Source organism: Pelophylax lessonae (genome assembly GCF_965119305.1).
Source record: "Pelophylax lessonae genome assembly, chromosome: 2".
Taxonomy (NCBI): domain Eukaryota; kingdom Metazoa; phylum Chordata; class Amphibia; order Anura; family Ranidae; genus Pelophylax; species Pelophylax lessonae.
In genome coordinates this window covers 55,458,745-55,476,042 of record NC_138769.1, presented here as the reverse complement: position 1 = coordinate 55,476,042, position 17,298 = coordinate 55,458,745, and the positions used below count along the sequence as shown (strand labels likewise).

At 42.3% G+C, this 17,298-nt stretch overlaps 1 protein-coding gene across 1 annotated transcript in view; it reads left to right on the top strand.

Annotated features, from left to right (window-relative positions):
- The window catches only part of DOP1B (DOP1 leucine zipper like protein B), a 273,490-nt gene that overhangs the window by 154,830 nt on the left and 101,362 nt on the right, over positions 1-17,298 (top strand). Inside the window, exons 14-18 of the mRNA XM_082246954.1 lie at positions 4,997-5,657; positions 8,826-9,097; positions 13,746-13,898; positions 15,050-15,150; positions 16,271-16,461. Of these exons, the coding sequence (XP_082103080.1) occupies positions 4,997-5,657; positions 8,826-9,097; positions 13,746-13,898; positions 15,050-15,150; positions 16,271-16,461 (1,378 nt within the window). The remainder of the gene's footprint in view (positions 1-4,996; positions 5,658-8,825; positions 9,098-13,745; positions 13,899-15,049; positions 15,151-16,270; positions 16,462-17,298) is intronic.

Sequence of the window (17,298 nt, the reverse complement as noted above, 5' to 3'; positions counted from 1 at the left end):
GATACAAGTGCGATTAAGCACTGATACAAGTGCAAAACGCATCGGCTGGTTTGTTCCTGCACCGCTGTATGCTGTAAGAATTTTACCTTTTTCAATAAACGGGATTGCATTGGAGTGCCACTGTCCAGACATCTCTTTTGTTTCTACACGTTGAGGAATAAGGTAAATATCACAACACATTTCTTTAGAGCCCATTCACACTAGCACGACTTGTGAGGCGACTTGTGTCGCCCCAGGTCGCTTGACATAACAAAAGCAATGTGAATCAATCAGTGCCGTCTTAATTGGCACTACTGAAGTCGCTCCGACTTCAGAAAAGGGTCCTGTACTACTTTGAGGCGACCTGTGATCCGACTTGTCCCATATACTTCAATGGGAGTCGCCTCCTTATCTTAATTGAAGCGACTTGTGATCCGACTTTCCATAAAAATGGTCCTGAACAAGAAAAAAAGAGCATTTTTCTTATAATTTTTATTAAAACATGATTACGGCTTCTCTCCACCTGGCTTTCTTTCTTGCAGGCATTTATCGGGCATTTTTTGAGGCAGGCATGACTTTTTTTGGATTTAGTGTCTGGGGGTCTAAAAAGTGTACCTGTGAAGTTTCAGCTCTGTAGAATGTCCAGAACCCCAAAAAAATTAGCATTTTTCTTATCATTTTTATTAGAACATGAGTACGGCTTCTCTGCACCCGGCGTTTTTTCTTGCAGGCATTTATCGGGCATTTTTGGAGGCAGGCATGACTTTTTTTGGATTTAGTGTCTGTGGGTCTAAAAAGTGTACCTGTGAAGTTTCAGCTCTGTATCATGTCCAGAACCCCAAAAAAATTAGCATTTTTCTTATAATTATTAATACAGCAGTGTGGTGGCTTTTTTACACCTTGCCTTTTTTATTGCAGGCATTTATCGGGCATTTTTGGAAGCAGGCATTACTTTTTGTGGATTTAGTGTCTGGGGGGTCTAAAAAGTGTACCTGTGAAGTTTCAGCTCTGTAGCGTGTCCAGAACCCCAAAAAAAAATTATCATTTTTCTTATAATTTTTATTAGAACATGAATACGGCTTCTCTGCACCCGGCTTTTTTTCTTGCAGGCATTTATCGGGCATTTTTGGAGGCAGGCATGACTTTTTTTGGATTTAGTGTCTGGGGGGTCCAAAAAGTGTCCCTGTGAAGTTTCAGCTCTGTAGCATGCCCAGAACCCACACTGAACCCACACTGCTGTATTAAAAATTATAAGAAAAATCCTAATTTTTTTGGGGTTCTGGATATGCTACAGAGATGAAACTTCACAGGTACACTTTTTAGACCCCCCCCAGACACTAAATCCAAAAAAAGTCATGCCTGCCTCCAAAAACGCCTGATAAATGCCTGCAAGAAAAAATGCTGGGTGGAGAGAAGCCGTATTCATGTTCTAATAAAAATTATAAGAAAAATGCTAATTTTTTTGGGGTTCTGGACATTCTACAGAGCTGAAACTTCACAGGTACACTTTTTAGACCCACCCAGACACTAAATCCAAAAAAAGTCATGCCTGCCTCCAAAAATGCCCGATAAATGCCTGCAAGAAAAAAGGCAAGGTGTACAGAATCCGCCACACTGCTGTATTAATAATTATAAGAAAAATGCTACATTTTCTGGGGTTCTGGACATGCTACAGAGCTGAAACTTCACAGGTACACTTTTTTAGACCCCCCCAGACACTAAAGACATGCCTGCCTCCAAAGAAAAATGCCCGATAAATGCCAGCAAAAAAAAAAAAAAAAGGAAAGGGAAATTAGGTCACAACACATCCTATTCTGATTGGCCAAATACAAAGTCGTCGCGCTAGAAGTCGCCCCTTATGAGGCGACTTTAGTGGTCGCGGCAGTGTGAACCGGCTCTTACTCTTAGACTTATGTGGAGAGGGGGGCCCCACTGCAAGGGTATTTTTTTTTCTGGTGCCCAGAAGTTGGGCTTTAAAATGTACCCACCCCTCTCCTAAAATATGCACTGTTTACAGAGGGGTGCTGGGAGCATTAAAATGCTGTCCTGGTCCTGGAAGACTGGGCTGTGTTAAGTATTGCTTCTCATCAAACAAGGTCATGAAAACCAAGCTGGGTGGGGATCAAACAATTACCAGTACTGTAAAGGCACAGTTACACTTTGAAGAGAACCTGCCAGGACAGGAAAGCAAATGATATGGGTGTTGTTGTTTCTGGCTTTTTAAACATGTCAGCTTTATGAGCCATCTAGCCAACCTTGGTTTTATTGTCTAGTAACTCACTGACCCGGAACAAACACAAAGTACAGAATGTCCGGCTTTTTTGAGACTTCACTGGTTGCATACTTCTTCCTACTCATTGATTTATTAGGTACTGAATCCAGGATCAGGATGTCAGTCCTTGAGCCTTCACCTTTAAAAACAAGCCGGTGATGACAGCTCATGGCAGGTTCACTTTAAAGCAGAAATAAAGTTAAAAACAAAAAAATTGTGCACAGACAGAGTCTTCCTCACAGAAGGAGCATTTAATGTCTCTTCTACAATAAAGTACACTTACCTGACTGCTCACAATCCTCTGCGGAATGTACACTGAGCTGTTAAAGCACAGCTCAGTTTACATTCTGGCACACTTTCATTGTGCCAGGATGACGTCACTCCCACGCATGCAAGGGACTGACGTCATCCTGTGCCAGCCAATCAAAACATTCAAAGACCAACACCTGGAAGAACCCTAGGAGAAGATGCCGATGCCAGCGAGGGAGTCTTCACGGGCGTCGGACCATTGAAACAAAGGCTGGCCATACATTATACAATTTTCTTGTAAAATTTTCCTTTAGATTTACCAAAACCATATAATATGAGGTCAAACCTAAACATTTTCCTTTCGTATGCAATCAGGCAGGCCCTTGCACTACATAGTTGAAGGTAAATCTAAAAAAAAAAGAAATGGAATAAGAAAATTGTATAATGTATGACCAGCCTAATGGTCCATACACACTATAAAAAAAAGCAGGCGAACGTTTTCGTCTGAGGAACGATCGATGTTCTGATAGTCTGTACACAACTTTCGATAGCACATTGCGACCTTCTGAATAAAAATTTCCGAAGGGACAAACGCCAACATTTTTCTCGTACAGGAACAGAACAAATGATTTTTGTTTAATGTGTACCATTTTCGTACGAGAAATATCAGGTATGAAAAACTGCGCATGATCAGAAACAACAAATAACAAAAAAATTTTTATCGAACATTATTTCAATCCTCTGCTCCTGCTTGCTGTGAAACATAGAGGGAAACTGGCCGATCATTTGCCCGATTTTGTCATAGTGTGTATGGGGCGTAAGACAAGTATGTGCGCCTTTCGCTGTAAAGTCCAACTGAACTGTCCATTTAAATCTGCTAATCACACTCCAGGTGTATAAAAACAAAATGTGTGCAAAGTATTGCAGTTTGTTTCCTTAAGTGCCGGTTCACACTACTTCGACTTGTCAGGCGACGCTGTGCAATGGAACCGTTTTAATCAGAGCAACTCAAGTCGCTCCGACTTAGAAAAAGGTTCCTACACTATTTTTTGGCGAAGTCGGAGCGACTTGCATTGACTTCTATTATGAGAAGTCGTTTGCAAGCCACGATGTAGTCGCGCTGCAGGGGCGACTTCAAAGTCGCCCGAAGTCGGGGCGACTTTGAGTCGGATTAGTGTGAACCGGCTCTTGGACAGCAGTCACAGTCTGAATAGAGAATCGCATACTCCTTGATTGGAGAATTATAGCTTTAACTTGGTAAGGGAACATGTCAGATTCCTGTAGAGAGACCACTGCTTCAATCCTGGGAACATAGATTCCTTATGTGCGGTGTGCTGGCAGGGGACAGGCTTTTTTTACTCAGGCTGTGGATGCTTTCTAACAAAGAGAACTGTAAGACATTGAACACCTGTTTGGATCCACTTTGATTGATTTTAACTGACGTAAACTGAAAGTTCATTTGGGTTTTAGGAAACAAGTAAAGTAAATTTATGATCTCACAATTCCCTCCAGATATTATTGCAGTTGTGGTAGAGTCAGAAAGTCCACTCAGTTTATATTTATTTATGTTTTTATTCATTATTAAGCGGGCTTAAGGGAAAACGAATTGGTTCCCCCGTTCACACTAATAGCATGGATGGGAGGAGTCTCCGCTGCTGGATATTCAATTCAGGCAGCCATGGCACCCACAACTGCCTGAATACAGTATACAGTGGTGCTGCCGAGCAGTGACTGCATCTGATAGGATAGTTATTGTTCGGCTAATAATTTTCCACCTAGCTCAGTAGATATTAAAATGTACTTTTGTCGTGTTAGATGTAGCTCAAATTCAGCAGTAATCAGCTGAAATGTAGGCTGTCTATGGTGGCCTTTAGGTTTGGATCCATTCTTAAAATGACCAAAGAACAAAATCCCCAAGAGTGTGGGACTTTAAATGGCAATGACCAGGACTTGAGTATTAAATGTATTTAAATAAGTTTATTAACAAACAATATATAAGAGAATACGTTTCAAAAGACATAGATGAATAAACAAGCAATTTAAAAATAAGTGGCCATAAGTTACGTCTCGAGGACTGAAGGTGGCTGAGACTTCCAAAGGAGACCAGACGCGTTTCGGTCAATCGCCTTTCTCAACGGTCAAATAGGGACAGATCTCAAAACACATAGGGAAGTCCTAGACAAATAAAGAGAGAGGGGGGCCACAAGTTTTTTAAAATGAGGATAAGTGCAACTATAGCAGTGTAGCTGGTGGAGCAACCGAGGGCAGAGGATTAAAATTAGAGACACTCAACTGGATTTGTTTGGGGTCATTGGCTCAAAGAATGGAAACAAGAGGTGTAGAATGAAAGCCAGGCAGCCAGTATTTTCAGGAGAACTCCGTGATTGCATCCTCTGTGTTTCCCAATTAAAAAAATATATATACCTTTTAAGGTTTTTGAGATTAATGCCTTTTTAATTCTGTCTTCTTAATTCATGCTACAATATTTTTTCCCAGAGTCCATCGAAAGAATCTGTGAATTTGAAGCAGAACGGGGATGCGGAGGTGGAGATCGCCGAAGAGGATCCTGTCTACCCTCCTCTGAAATCTGAAGATAGCGGCATTGGCCTTAGTGCCTCCTCCCCGGAGCTCGCCGCGTATTTGCGAATGCCTAGGGTGTGCCCAGAAAAGGGAGACGTCTGGAAAAAGGGCGGCAGCATTCAGAAGACACTACACTGCATACAAGATCTCGTAGCCACCTTTGCCAGCAAACATCTGTTTGGAATTCATTTGCAAACCCATAAAAATGGCACCCAGGTGACCCCAGAGAAGCAGGAATCTGTGAAGAAAAGGGGGGCGTGGGAGACCAAACAGATGACAGCACCACAATTCAAGCAAATGCTGACAGAATTCTTTACACCGTGGCCATCCGTGTCTAAACAGAAAGGTGATAAGGTGGAATTTTCTCCGTCTGGCTCCCCTAGCAAGAAGGTTAATAAGGGGGGCGAGCGAGAGTGGGACATCGACCGCATCATCCAGAACATGGGGGACATGTCTGAGGACTGCCGAGAGGCCTTCGCTGCTGCCTGCCAGTTCCTGCTGGACTGCGCTACCTTCCCCGTCTACCTGTCTGAGGATGAAACCGAGCAGCTGTACTCTGCTCTCTTCCAAGTACCTGGTATGGGATTGCTCCAAACAAAACAAGGTGGATAAACCACCTATCTCCTGCGCTCAGAAAAGCCGACTCCTTAACTGCTCTGCCCACGAGACTTTCCAAATGGCGTCTTGGATGGCTAGGATCCTGCTGCCTAAAAGGACTGGGGCAGTCCAACAATACTGCAAACAAGAAACACAAAGAAAGGCGCATTGACCTAGCGCATTATCCTCAATATAGGCTTTATTGTTAAAACATAAAAATGGCTACTCACAAGCAAAGGTATAAATCAATCACATCGGACTCAAAATCTTGAGTATCGAGAGTAGTCCATACGAATGTCCCTTGTTCTCAGGTGGCTCTGAGGAAGAGGCGTATGCCTTGAAACGTGTCAGCCCTCATCCTAATAGGACAAGGGACATTCGTATGGACTACTCTCGATACTCAAGATTTTGAGTCCGATGTGATTGATTTATACCTTTGCTTGTGAGTAGCCATTTCTATGTTTTAACAATAAAGCCTATATTGAGGATAATGGGCTAGGTCGATGCGCCTTTCTTTGTGTTTCTTGTTTACCTGGTATGGGATCCTGGAAATAGGCATGTTGGTCCTAGCTGGGCCCCATCAATGCTATAGACTGTGGCCATTTTAGGCAGGGGGGTCCTAGCTTGACCCTATCAATGCTAATGACAGGGGACATTTTAGGCAGGATATTCCTAGCTTGGCCCCATCAATGCTAATGACAGGGCCAGTTTTTTGTAAAATGTTGCAGAATAAGGATCCCAACCTCAGAGGAGAAAGAACACTGCAGGGGGAGTCATAGGTCCACGGAAAAGTGTCTAATGTGGTTTAAAAGACATTTTTCAGACTGCCACTTAGTGTTAAATAAAAACCTCACTAGCCAAATTTAGATACGTGGTCATTGTATGAACAAAAGGAATCCTAAATTAAACTTGGGCTATGCCTATTTGGCAAAACAACAGGTTTACTTTAATACCCCCTCCCCAGCAGAAAATTCTGATTTTCTTTTCACTCCCCCCCCCACTGCTCCATTATCCCTCAGAAGCAAGGAAAGGAAGCCCTGTATAATTTAATCTAAGATTACAGAGAGCTGAGGTCGCTCTCCTTCCCCGCATGTGACAGCCCTGAGCCCATCACCAAGTAAAAATGCAATGAAGTTGGGAGTAGGAGGAGTGAGTCACATACTCCTTCATACTATAAGTATTTCTGTTTGCTGAATGGAGTTGTGGGGGAGCAAGCAAAACGTGAATGCTTCTGGGTATGGGGGCATTAAAGCAAACCTGTTACATCGATCGCATTTCCTTCCTCTAGCCACCTCTGAATTTTAAAGCTGAACTGCAGAATAAGCAAACAATGTCGAAACACAGGAGGCATGTGTATTCTTATTTTTTTTTTTTTTTATTCAGAAATAAAGTTTATTGAATAAACTAAGACAGATTCCAGAACATCTGTCTCACAATATTAAACTACAGCAGATCATTCTTCAGTGGGACATACAATAATAATGGTAATGAAGTTACATAGTGATAAAACCGGGACTCACCGCAGCTGAGGTAGTCAGACCATTGAGGAATCTACAGGAAATCCAAGCAATCATACATATATTTAGCTCTAACCCAGCAGTCAATGCAAGATTAACTCCACCAGTTCTAGGCCTGGTATAGACAACCATCCATCCCAAACTCTGTTGACATGTGTATTCGTACTTGAATCTTGGTGTATTTGTGTGTATCTTCTATATTATTGCAGCAATCCAGTCTAAAACATCTACTGTGCTTTCCCTTTGTGCAGGAGCTTCCTGTAATAAAGACTGATAACTGATGCTCTCTCTCCTTGTGCAGGGTGACTGGTCTTGTCTCCACCCCTTCCTGCAGTTTTCTGCAGGTAGTCTGTAGTGGGTGGAACCTACTGGGTCCCTCCCTCCCACAGCTCAACCTCCTGCACAGGTTATGTACAGCACAGTTATGATGTCACTGCTATCACTGCTACTTTTACCAGGTAATATGGTTTTGCAATGGCCTTATAATGCCTCGTTTCCACTGAGTGGTACGGTACGGTTCGGTTCAGTACGGTACACCTTGCGTTTCCACTGCCAATAGTACCCTTTCATGATAGGCGTGGTGTAGCAGGAAAGCTGTGATAGACGATTCTCTGTCAACCAATTAAAGTTCTGCATAGTGTAGCTCCACCCTCTTGGTACGGTACTAATGTGCTTGGTACCCCAACGAAAGGGTACGGTTCGGAATTAGGGTACCATTCACAATGGAAACGGCATAAATAGCGTACCGTGCCGAACCGTACCAGAAAGCTCAGTGGAAACGAGCCATTAGGATTAGAAGAAAACAAATCTGCTCCTGCAATGAGGCTCTCTGTACTGCAAGGGTACAATGCTTATGTCTAGGGGTGCCGGATTAGGGAAAAATCATTACCTTAGTCAATACCCCAGCAGGGTATCCTTATCAGTGTGACTGGTGCCCAGCAGTCTCCTCTCTAAGCCACTCATGGCCACATTCAAGCTCCCTCCATGTACACTGTAGGGTCAATGGCTCTGCATTGTACATGATGACAACAAAGGACTGGCTACAGACCAGAGCATTGGGGAGAAGATGGCATCTCCGGGGCCAACCAGAGCGTGGGATTGGGTAAGTACCAATGGCTGTTCCTGTACCTAGCAGACATAACAAGCAGTGTTTGTGGTGAGGGGGTGTCCCACTGCAAGGGCAGATGTTTTCTCATTTCTATATTATGGTTTTAAAATTAAAGTTTTCTTCCCAGAGTTCAGCTTTAAGGATTTTGACAGTAGGCGAACTGCTGGGAAGAAGGGAGGGATGGATGATAAGAGAAGTAAGAAGACTGTAGATGAGATAATGTAAACCAGTCTTTCTTCTTGTCTGGTAATCTGTACAGGTAAAATATATAAAACATATCCCATGATGCTTACAGTAATGTATTATAGCATTAGCGCTTAATAGGAATAATCACATGATACAGGGAACTTGTACACAAGGAAGTCATCTTTTCAGGTGTACCCAGGGCAGGATAATTAAAAGTCTCAAAATGAATGCTGGGCTGGATCAATTCCATGGCAAGCGAAAACTATTATCGTTTTTATATAAATGTAGTTTAAAATGGATACCCCAGTTCCACCTCACTATCTCCTGTTTGCTCCAGGTTCAAGTGACGCTGGCTTTCCTCTGTGGTTTAAGTCCTTGATGACCGTGTGCTGCTGTGTGAAGGATTGTTATATACAGAATGTCGCCATTTCCACTCTACTGGAGGTAATTAACCATTCGCAGTCTCTGTCTCTCGTCATGGATGACAGAATGAAACGCTCCAAGATGTCCGGGTACAATGCAGTCTTCGGGAAGTTACAGATGGTCACCGTTCCACCCATCTCACCAGGAATCCTTAAACTTATTGCTGAGAAGACTGATTTCTACCCTGTAAGTTTTCTCACTATTCAAGTGTCAGTTGGCTAAGAGATATTGGACTTGACATCACCCTATCCTGCAACACTTTGATTATTTGTATATAATATATATATATATATATATATATATTACATAAATAATCAAAGTGAATATCATTATGTTTTTTAATTATATAGCAATGACTGTGGCTAACAATTATTGGTTCAGTTTGAAAACAAAAGCTCCCAAATCAGCAAAAGGCTTCCCGATAAGTACCGATGTCAATTTATTTTAATTTTGTTTAAGAAATGTGTATACTAGTCTTATAATATAATAAGTTAACCCCAAAGGCTATTAATATGTTTTCAGACATTCAAAACCAACCAATGGTAAAAACTTCTGGGTGTTACAACCGGCCCCAAGCATTGTTCTTACATTTAAAGGATACGTTTACTTTTGTAGCCAAAACAATAAATGCACATACTGTACTTCATTTTTGCAGAAAATAAAATGTGTATTTATTATTTGCTCTTGTAGGAACCTGCAAAGCATTGTACCCTTTGATTAGTGGATCAGGGGTGCAATGTCAGGCTTCTGCAGACAAGTCCTGCAGCTTTCAGCCCATACCTCCATACAGGCTGTCAGTTTGAAAACTGCAGGGCTTGTGAATGAGCTACATGACCGCTCATCAATACCCTCGCAGTTCAATCAGAACTACAATCCATCAGCCTTGGTGGATGATGATAGTTGTAGTTCATTCATTCATTCACGGGAAACTGTGAATGAATGACGCAGCCGTGAGGGTGGAGCCCCACACAAACTCGCTCTTTTCAAAAAGTGACAGCGGGTGGGGGGAGAAGATCCCCTGCCCGCTGTCACAAGGAGTTGGGGATCGTGGGCACGGGCAGCAGGAGCTGGAACATGTTACATGTTCCACCCTAAATACAGGTGGAACCATGTACATGTTCCAAAAGGTCAACTTATCCTTTAAAGGGAAGCTCACTTTTTACCTAATTGTGGGGAAGTCCTTTCAGATACTTCCTAAAATAAATCTGATACAGAGAAAGTATAGGTGGATGTATTGTACAGTTTTGTAGCATTGTCATTACTTCCTGGAGGTATGTTGCATTCCAGTTCATATTGGTTCAGCATTCTCATTGGTTGCCCTTACAATATCTATTTTGTTATTGGATATATTTTTGGAGCAGATGTCTGACCCTCACTTTCACTGTGGGTAACAAGTAAAGGCTAATGTTAATACTACAGCATACAAATACATTTGTGTGCTTCCAACCACGCAGTAACAGTTTGGGGAAGGCTCTTTTCTGTTCAAACATGACACTGCCCCTGTGTACAAAGTCAACAAGACATGGTTTGATGAATTTGGAAGGTACTCAAGTAGCCTGCACAGGACTCTGACCTCTAACCCTACTGAGCACTCTTGGGATGAATTGTAAAGCTGAGTGTAAACCAGGTCTACCCAACCTCACAAATGCTCTTTTGACTGAAAGAACACAGATTCCTACAGACTTACTGCAAAATTTTGTGGAATGCCTTCACTAAAGACTGGAGGCTGTCATAGCCATAAAGGCATGGTGGTGGAATCTACACTCTTGGGACTTGGGAGAGAGTGGGGGAGATTTACTTAAAACTGGCGTACAAAGAATCTGGTGCAGCTGTGCATATTAACCAATCAGCTTCTAGGTTTACTTGACAAAGCTTAATTGAACAAGCTGAAGTTAGAAGCTGATTGGTTACTCTGCACACCTGCACCAGATACTGTATGCACCAGTTTTAGTAAATCTCCCCCAGAGTGTGAAGGCAAACATTTGGCTTGCCTTTACTCTTACTGTGACTTCTCATTGGTAACATTCAGTCTGAAATGTCAGGCTCAGGCAGAGAAAAAGCTAAGTAAAGGGGCACGTATGAAAATTTATAATATTATTATACAGGATTTATATAGCTCCAACAGTTTGCGCAGCGCTTTACAATGTGAGGCAAGACAATACAGTTACAATACAATTCAATACAGGAGGAACTAGAGGGCCCTGCTCGTTAGAGCTTACAATCTAGAAGGGAGGGTCAAGTGAAACAAAAGGCAATAACCGTGGGGGATGGGCTGATGGAGAAAATGGAGGTATATTTGTTTGGTGTGGGTAGGATAAGCTTCTCTGAAAAGGAGGATTTTCAGAGATTGCCTAAAAGCTAATAGAGTAGGAAATAATCGGACAGATAAGGGTAAGGAGTTCCATAGGATTGGAGAGGCTCTGGAAAAGTTCTGGAGGCGAGCATGGTAGGAGGTGACAAGGGAGCTAGAGAGCAGTTTGTTTTGAGAGGAACGAAGAGAGCGATTAGGTTGGTATTTTGAGACTAGGCTAGTGATGTAGCTGGGGGCTAAGCTGTGGATTGCTTTGTAAGATGTTGTAGGTATTTTGAATTTAATTCTTTGGGTGAGCTGAAGCCAGTGGAGGGCTTGACAGAGAGGAGTAGCGGACACTGAGCAATTGGTAAGGTGGATGAGTCTGGTGGCAGCATTCATGATGGATTGAAGGGGGGATAACCTGTGTAGATGTAAGCCAATAAGAAGGGAATTGCAGTAGTCGAGGCACGAGATGACCAGGGAGTGAACTAAGAGCTTTGTTGTGTCTTTGGTTAGAAAGGGGCGTATTTTAGAGATGTTGCGGAGGTTGAGGCCGCAAGATTTGGACCGCAATTGGATGTGGGGCTTGAAGGAGAGTTCAGAGTCCAGGACAACACCTAAGACCTTGGCATGCGGGGATGGGTTGATAGTAATGCCATTGATATTGACAGAGAGATCAGGGGAAGGGGCACGTGGTGGAGGAAAAATTATAAGCTCGGTTTTGGATGGATTGAGTTTGAGGAAGTGGTGTGACATCCAGACCGACATATCTGATAGTAAATTAGTGATGCGTGAGGAGAGAGCTGAGGAGTAGATAGATAGATTTGGGTATCGTCAGCGTAGAGCAGAGATGTATAGTAACGAAGTAGAACTACTTAAGTACTGTACTTAAGTACCGAAAGGCGGTATCTGTACTTTCCTAGAGTAGAATTTTTTTCTCCTACTTCTACTTTTACTTCCCTACATTTTTTCGAAGATTTCGATACTTCTACTCAAGTATTTTTTTTTTGTGCTGCATAGTTACTCGTTACTTTTAAAACAATTACCATTGCCAGAACAGTAGATGGCAGGTTGCATAAAGCTCAAAAAAATGTGTATAATGTCATTTGTAAATCAGCGCATACGAAAAAAAAGGCTGTGCATAATAAAAGCTGCTATACCAAATCTTTCCAATAAAAAGAAAATATGAAACAAACAAATAAATGGTGCTACAGCGCTTAAAGTGCATCAAGAAACTACTAACAAGCACAGGTTAATCATTTGAAATAATAAAAAACAATATGATGTTCAAACTTTTGACTTCTTTCTTTAATAACTACATAACACAGAACTTGTACTTCTACTTTCAGTACTTGAGTAGAATTTTTTTTTCAAAACTACTGGTACTTTTTACTTTTAGTACTTAAGTAGCAAATTTTTTGAAAAAACTACTTGCAATACTTAAGTAAAAAAAATGTTGAATACTTTAGTACTTCTACTTAAGTAACTTTTTCTGCGAGCACTTCCACTTCTACTCAAGTCACTTTTTGATCGAGCACTTGTACTTTTACTCAAGTAGTAATTTTGAGTACTTTATACAAGTCTGGCGTAGAGATGGTATTGGAAGCCATGGGAGGCTATCAACTGACCTAGAGAGGAGGTGTAGATTGAAAATAGGAGGGGTCCAAGAACAGAGCCTTGGGGGACCCCAACAGAGAAGGGAAGAGGAGAGGAGGAAGTAAAATTGTACATAACGCTAAAGGTGCAGTTGGATAAGTAGGAAGATAACCAGTGAAGAGTACAGTCATGGAGACCAAAGGCATGGAGTTTTTTGAGAAGGAGGGTATGGTCAACCGTTTCAAAGGCAGCAGAAAGGTCCAGGAGTAGGAGTACAGAATAGTGTCATTTGGTTTTGGCCGTTAGTAGGTCGTTTGTCAGTTTAGGAGAGCAGTTTCAGTGGAGTGTTGAGGCCGAAATCCAGACTGAAGGGGATCAAGGAGGCAATTCTCTGCAAAGTGGTCGCACAGTCGGTTGTAGACCAGACGTTCGAGGAGTTTGGATGAAAAGGAGAGCAAGGAAATAGGGCGTAGGTTTTTAAGATCGGTTGGGTCCAGTGAGGGCTTTTTAAGTATGGGGCTGACTAGTGCATGTTTTAGAGAGTTGGGGAAGATGCCAGAAGAGAGGGAGAGATTGAAGATGTGGGTTAGAGAGTGTAGAATAGGGCCAGAAGGTGAACGTAGCATTTGGGAGGGAACAGGATCCAGAGGGCAAGTGGTTAAGTGGACGTTAGCAAGTAGTTTAGCAACCTCACCTATAATAATATACCTGCACAATTATAACTAAATTAAAGACTGAATATCCACATATGTCCTCAATCAGGACTCTTCAACCCTCAGTCTGTTGCTCATGTGTCAAAACATTTTGATGTTTGTACTCAGGAATCCTATGATTTTTTTGTGTGCTGCCCTAAATGTGTGCAGGAGAGGATGCCATTTTTAAGCTTGCATTTTTCACATGCCAGTTGTTGTTTGGTGAGATGATATAACGTTGTTCTCCCGGCAGAGAGTGGCTCATGTTCTTTGGAATCAGCTAAACATGGAGACCAGGGAGCACCATATCACCTGCGTGGAGCTTTTCTACCGTCTGCATTGCCTGGCCCCATCCGCTAACATCTGTGAGGAGATCATCTGCCAGACCCTGCTGGACAATGATAAGGTAATATTCTGGCTTTTTTTCTGGGGCCAATACTAGAACTCAGGACAGTGACTCGCTGACACTATACAAACAAGTGGTTACTGTCCCCACCTCTAACTGGTCACTGCAGCAAAGAGCATTGGAAAGGCAATGCATATGAAAAATTTCCCAGCTCAACTTACCGACCAGCCTGCAACCAACCAAATTGATCTGTCCAACAGTATGCATTAAAAACAGGGGTTTAGTTGCACACATTTGCAAATACATGCGTAAGCCACAGAGCCCCGGCAAGGCACCCCATTATCTGTGGACCTAAACTCTAATTTCTGTGAGTTTCCCAACAATGGACAATGACAAGGTAATATTGTGTCTTTTCTCTGGGGCCAATACTAGACAGGACAGTGGCTCGCTGACACTATGCTTCCCTGAACAATGACTCACTAACACAATCCTAGAACAAAGGCATAGTGACCCTGGGGATCCCAGGTCAATTACACACCCTGATACTGGTGATCCCATAATAATGACACACTGACTATTGGGATCCATGAACAATAGTACGCTTACACTTAAGATCCTGGAACAATTGCACACTGACACTGAGGATCACAGAACAGTGACACACTGACACATGGGATCCATGAACAATGGAACACTGTCACTTGAAAAGCCAGATCATTAACACACTGACATTGGGATCCTAGAACAATGACACATTGACACTGGGGGTCACAGAACAATGACACATTCACTCTGAGGATCACAGAACAATAACATACTGACACTGTGGATCCAGGTCAATGACACATTGAACACTTGGGATTCCAGAACAATGGCACACTGACAGTGGGGACCCCAGAACAATGTCTTACTAACAGTGGAGATCCCGAGTCAATAACACACTGATACGTGAGATCCTATGATACTGATACTGGGTATCCTGGAACAATGACAAACTGACAATGGACATCCCAGAAAAATGCCACACTGACACCTAGGATCCCATAACAATGACCCACTGGCACTTGGGATCCCAGGATAATGGCACACTAAGGCTTCTGATCCATGAATTATGGCACACTGACACTGCCAACATGTGAGGTAATTGAATATTTGTGTGTTATCACTTCAGGATGTATACATTTTTTATTTTTTTACATCTTTAATCTCAGGTGACTAGGCTGGAAGCTTTATTCCGATTCTCAGTAATCTGGCACCTGACAAGAGAAATACAAGGCAGCCGTGTAACTTCCCACAACCGATCCTTTGACAGGTGACTAAAATACAAATAAGAAAACTTGTGCTCTTTTTTTTTTTTTTTTTTTTTTTTTTTTTAGAACCTGATACTGCAGACCTATATTTTGCTCTGAGCCCTTATTTAAAAGTGCAGTTGGGGGGAGAATGTGCGGTTGAGACGTATTTTTGCTGCCTTTCAACCACTGTTTACATGCTGCTGTTGCAATGCCTGACGTGGTGATTGGTGGGCGAACGTGGCACATTCAGGCAATCCGGGAAGCACTGCAGACGTCCTGCAGCCGCATGCAATGCACTTGGATGTGGTGCGTTTGTTGGCAAAAATGAGGTTAAAACAGGCAGTTAGGAGGCGTCACATTGCTTCCTCATGGCTTGTCAGTAGCCTCTGAGGCGCGATCCGAACACGGATCATGCTTCAGAGTAAAGGTAGGTTAGACACACGTCTAAATTTACCCTAAATGTCTAGGCCTTTATTTCTCTGTTACTTCAGTTTGTTTTTTTGCAACATTTTTAAGATATAGTGCATATAAAGGATGATTAGTTGTTATTAATACAGGTGTCAAACCTGCAGTAAGCATGCATGGACAACAGCTTAGGGTTATATTTATTATGCGGCAAATTAATTTTTCATTGGCTCAATTGCAATTAAAGGCCGGATGGACTACCTGCTATAGTTCTAAAACATTACTACCTGCTATAGTTCTAAAACATATTTACCTCCTGAACATTCGCCAGATCATCTTTTTTTACCACACGTATGGATTTCCCATTGTTTAACCACAAAAATATTTAGAAAAGTGTATAGTCTACCATTGCTACCCTTCTTTCTAAAAATACTAGGTACTGTACTTAGCTACCTTTTGGCTTCAGGACTTTCTGAATTACTGACCCAGAACCAACATGAAGCAGGTAAAATCAGAAATCCTGAGTTGGAAATGTGTTTCAAGCCAGTGACTCAGACAGCATTGAAGCCAGAGGGCTTCAGGGCTTCCAGGCATGACAGCCAGATAAGTAGCATTTTCAGAAGGAAAGGTCAAAAATGCACACCTACATATACAGAATAATAAATTAGCCTACTGTTTTGGTTGATGAGGCTGTAGCCATCTGTATTAGGTATTGACATCTGTTCTCCTCTGCAGGTCTCTGTTTGTTGTCCTGGACAGCCTGAACTGTACTGATGGAGCTATCGGTGCAGCGGCTCAGGGCTGGCTGGTGCGTGCCCTCTCTTTGAATGATGTTGCCCGGATTCTGGAACCCGTGTTATTGCTGCTGCTCCATCCCAAGACGCAGAGGACATCTATCCATTGCATTAAGCAGAAGAACTCCTCAGGTATAATATGCAGCTGCCAATTTTCTTTAGTTATAAACCAGGAGCCGCTGTACTGTAATTTACTACCCCCATCAACCTTATTGAGCTCATAATGTTACCATGATTTCTATCATTATTTATTTTATTAGTAATATTAATATTTATTAGTGTAGCCCGGCTAGGATACCTACCTTCACCCCCATTCCAGCGATGTTCACTGTGCAGCCCCGCCTTGCACCGCACAGCCTTTTCTTTTGAAAAAGTTCTCGCCAGCTCCATTTCTTTGGTGCATGTCACAGGGAGTACAGTTCTCCCATAACAAGTAATGGGGCTGCAATGTGCATGCACACTGAGAAGTTGCTGGATTGCTTTTGAGGGGGAAGGGGGTCATAAAAGTAAATCTTGTACTAAAAAGCTGTCCATTAGGCTGGGTTCACACTGCTGCAACTTGAAATTCGACTTGGAAGACCCCAAGACATGTGAAAGCTCATGTTAGTCAATGAGAACTGTCCTCATTGGCACTACTGAAGTTGCTCCAACTTCAGAAAAGGTTCCTGTACTACTTCAAGGCGACTTCTATTCTATACTTCTAATAAATTAGTACTCAAGTCGCCAGGAAGTTGCACCGCAAGTCGCGCAACTTTCAGGTTGCAGCAGTGTAAACCCAGCTTTAAAGTGTATTTCTATTCTATTTTATAGAAATTTCCATTCACTTCCTGTTCTGCAAACTCTACAACATATGAGAGAAAGTCTCTGTAAAGATAAGGAGATTTCTGATTACTTTCTATCGCAGTGACATGGTCACTAGGACAAATGGAGAAACATGGAGACCACTATTGAGCAGCTCCTTCTGAAAAT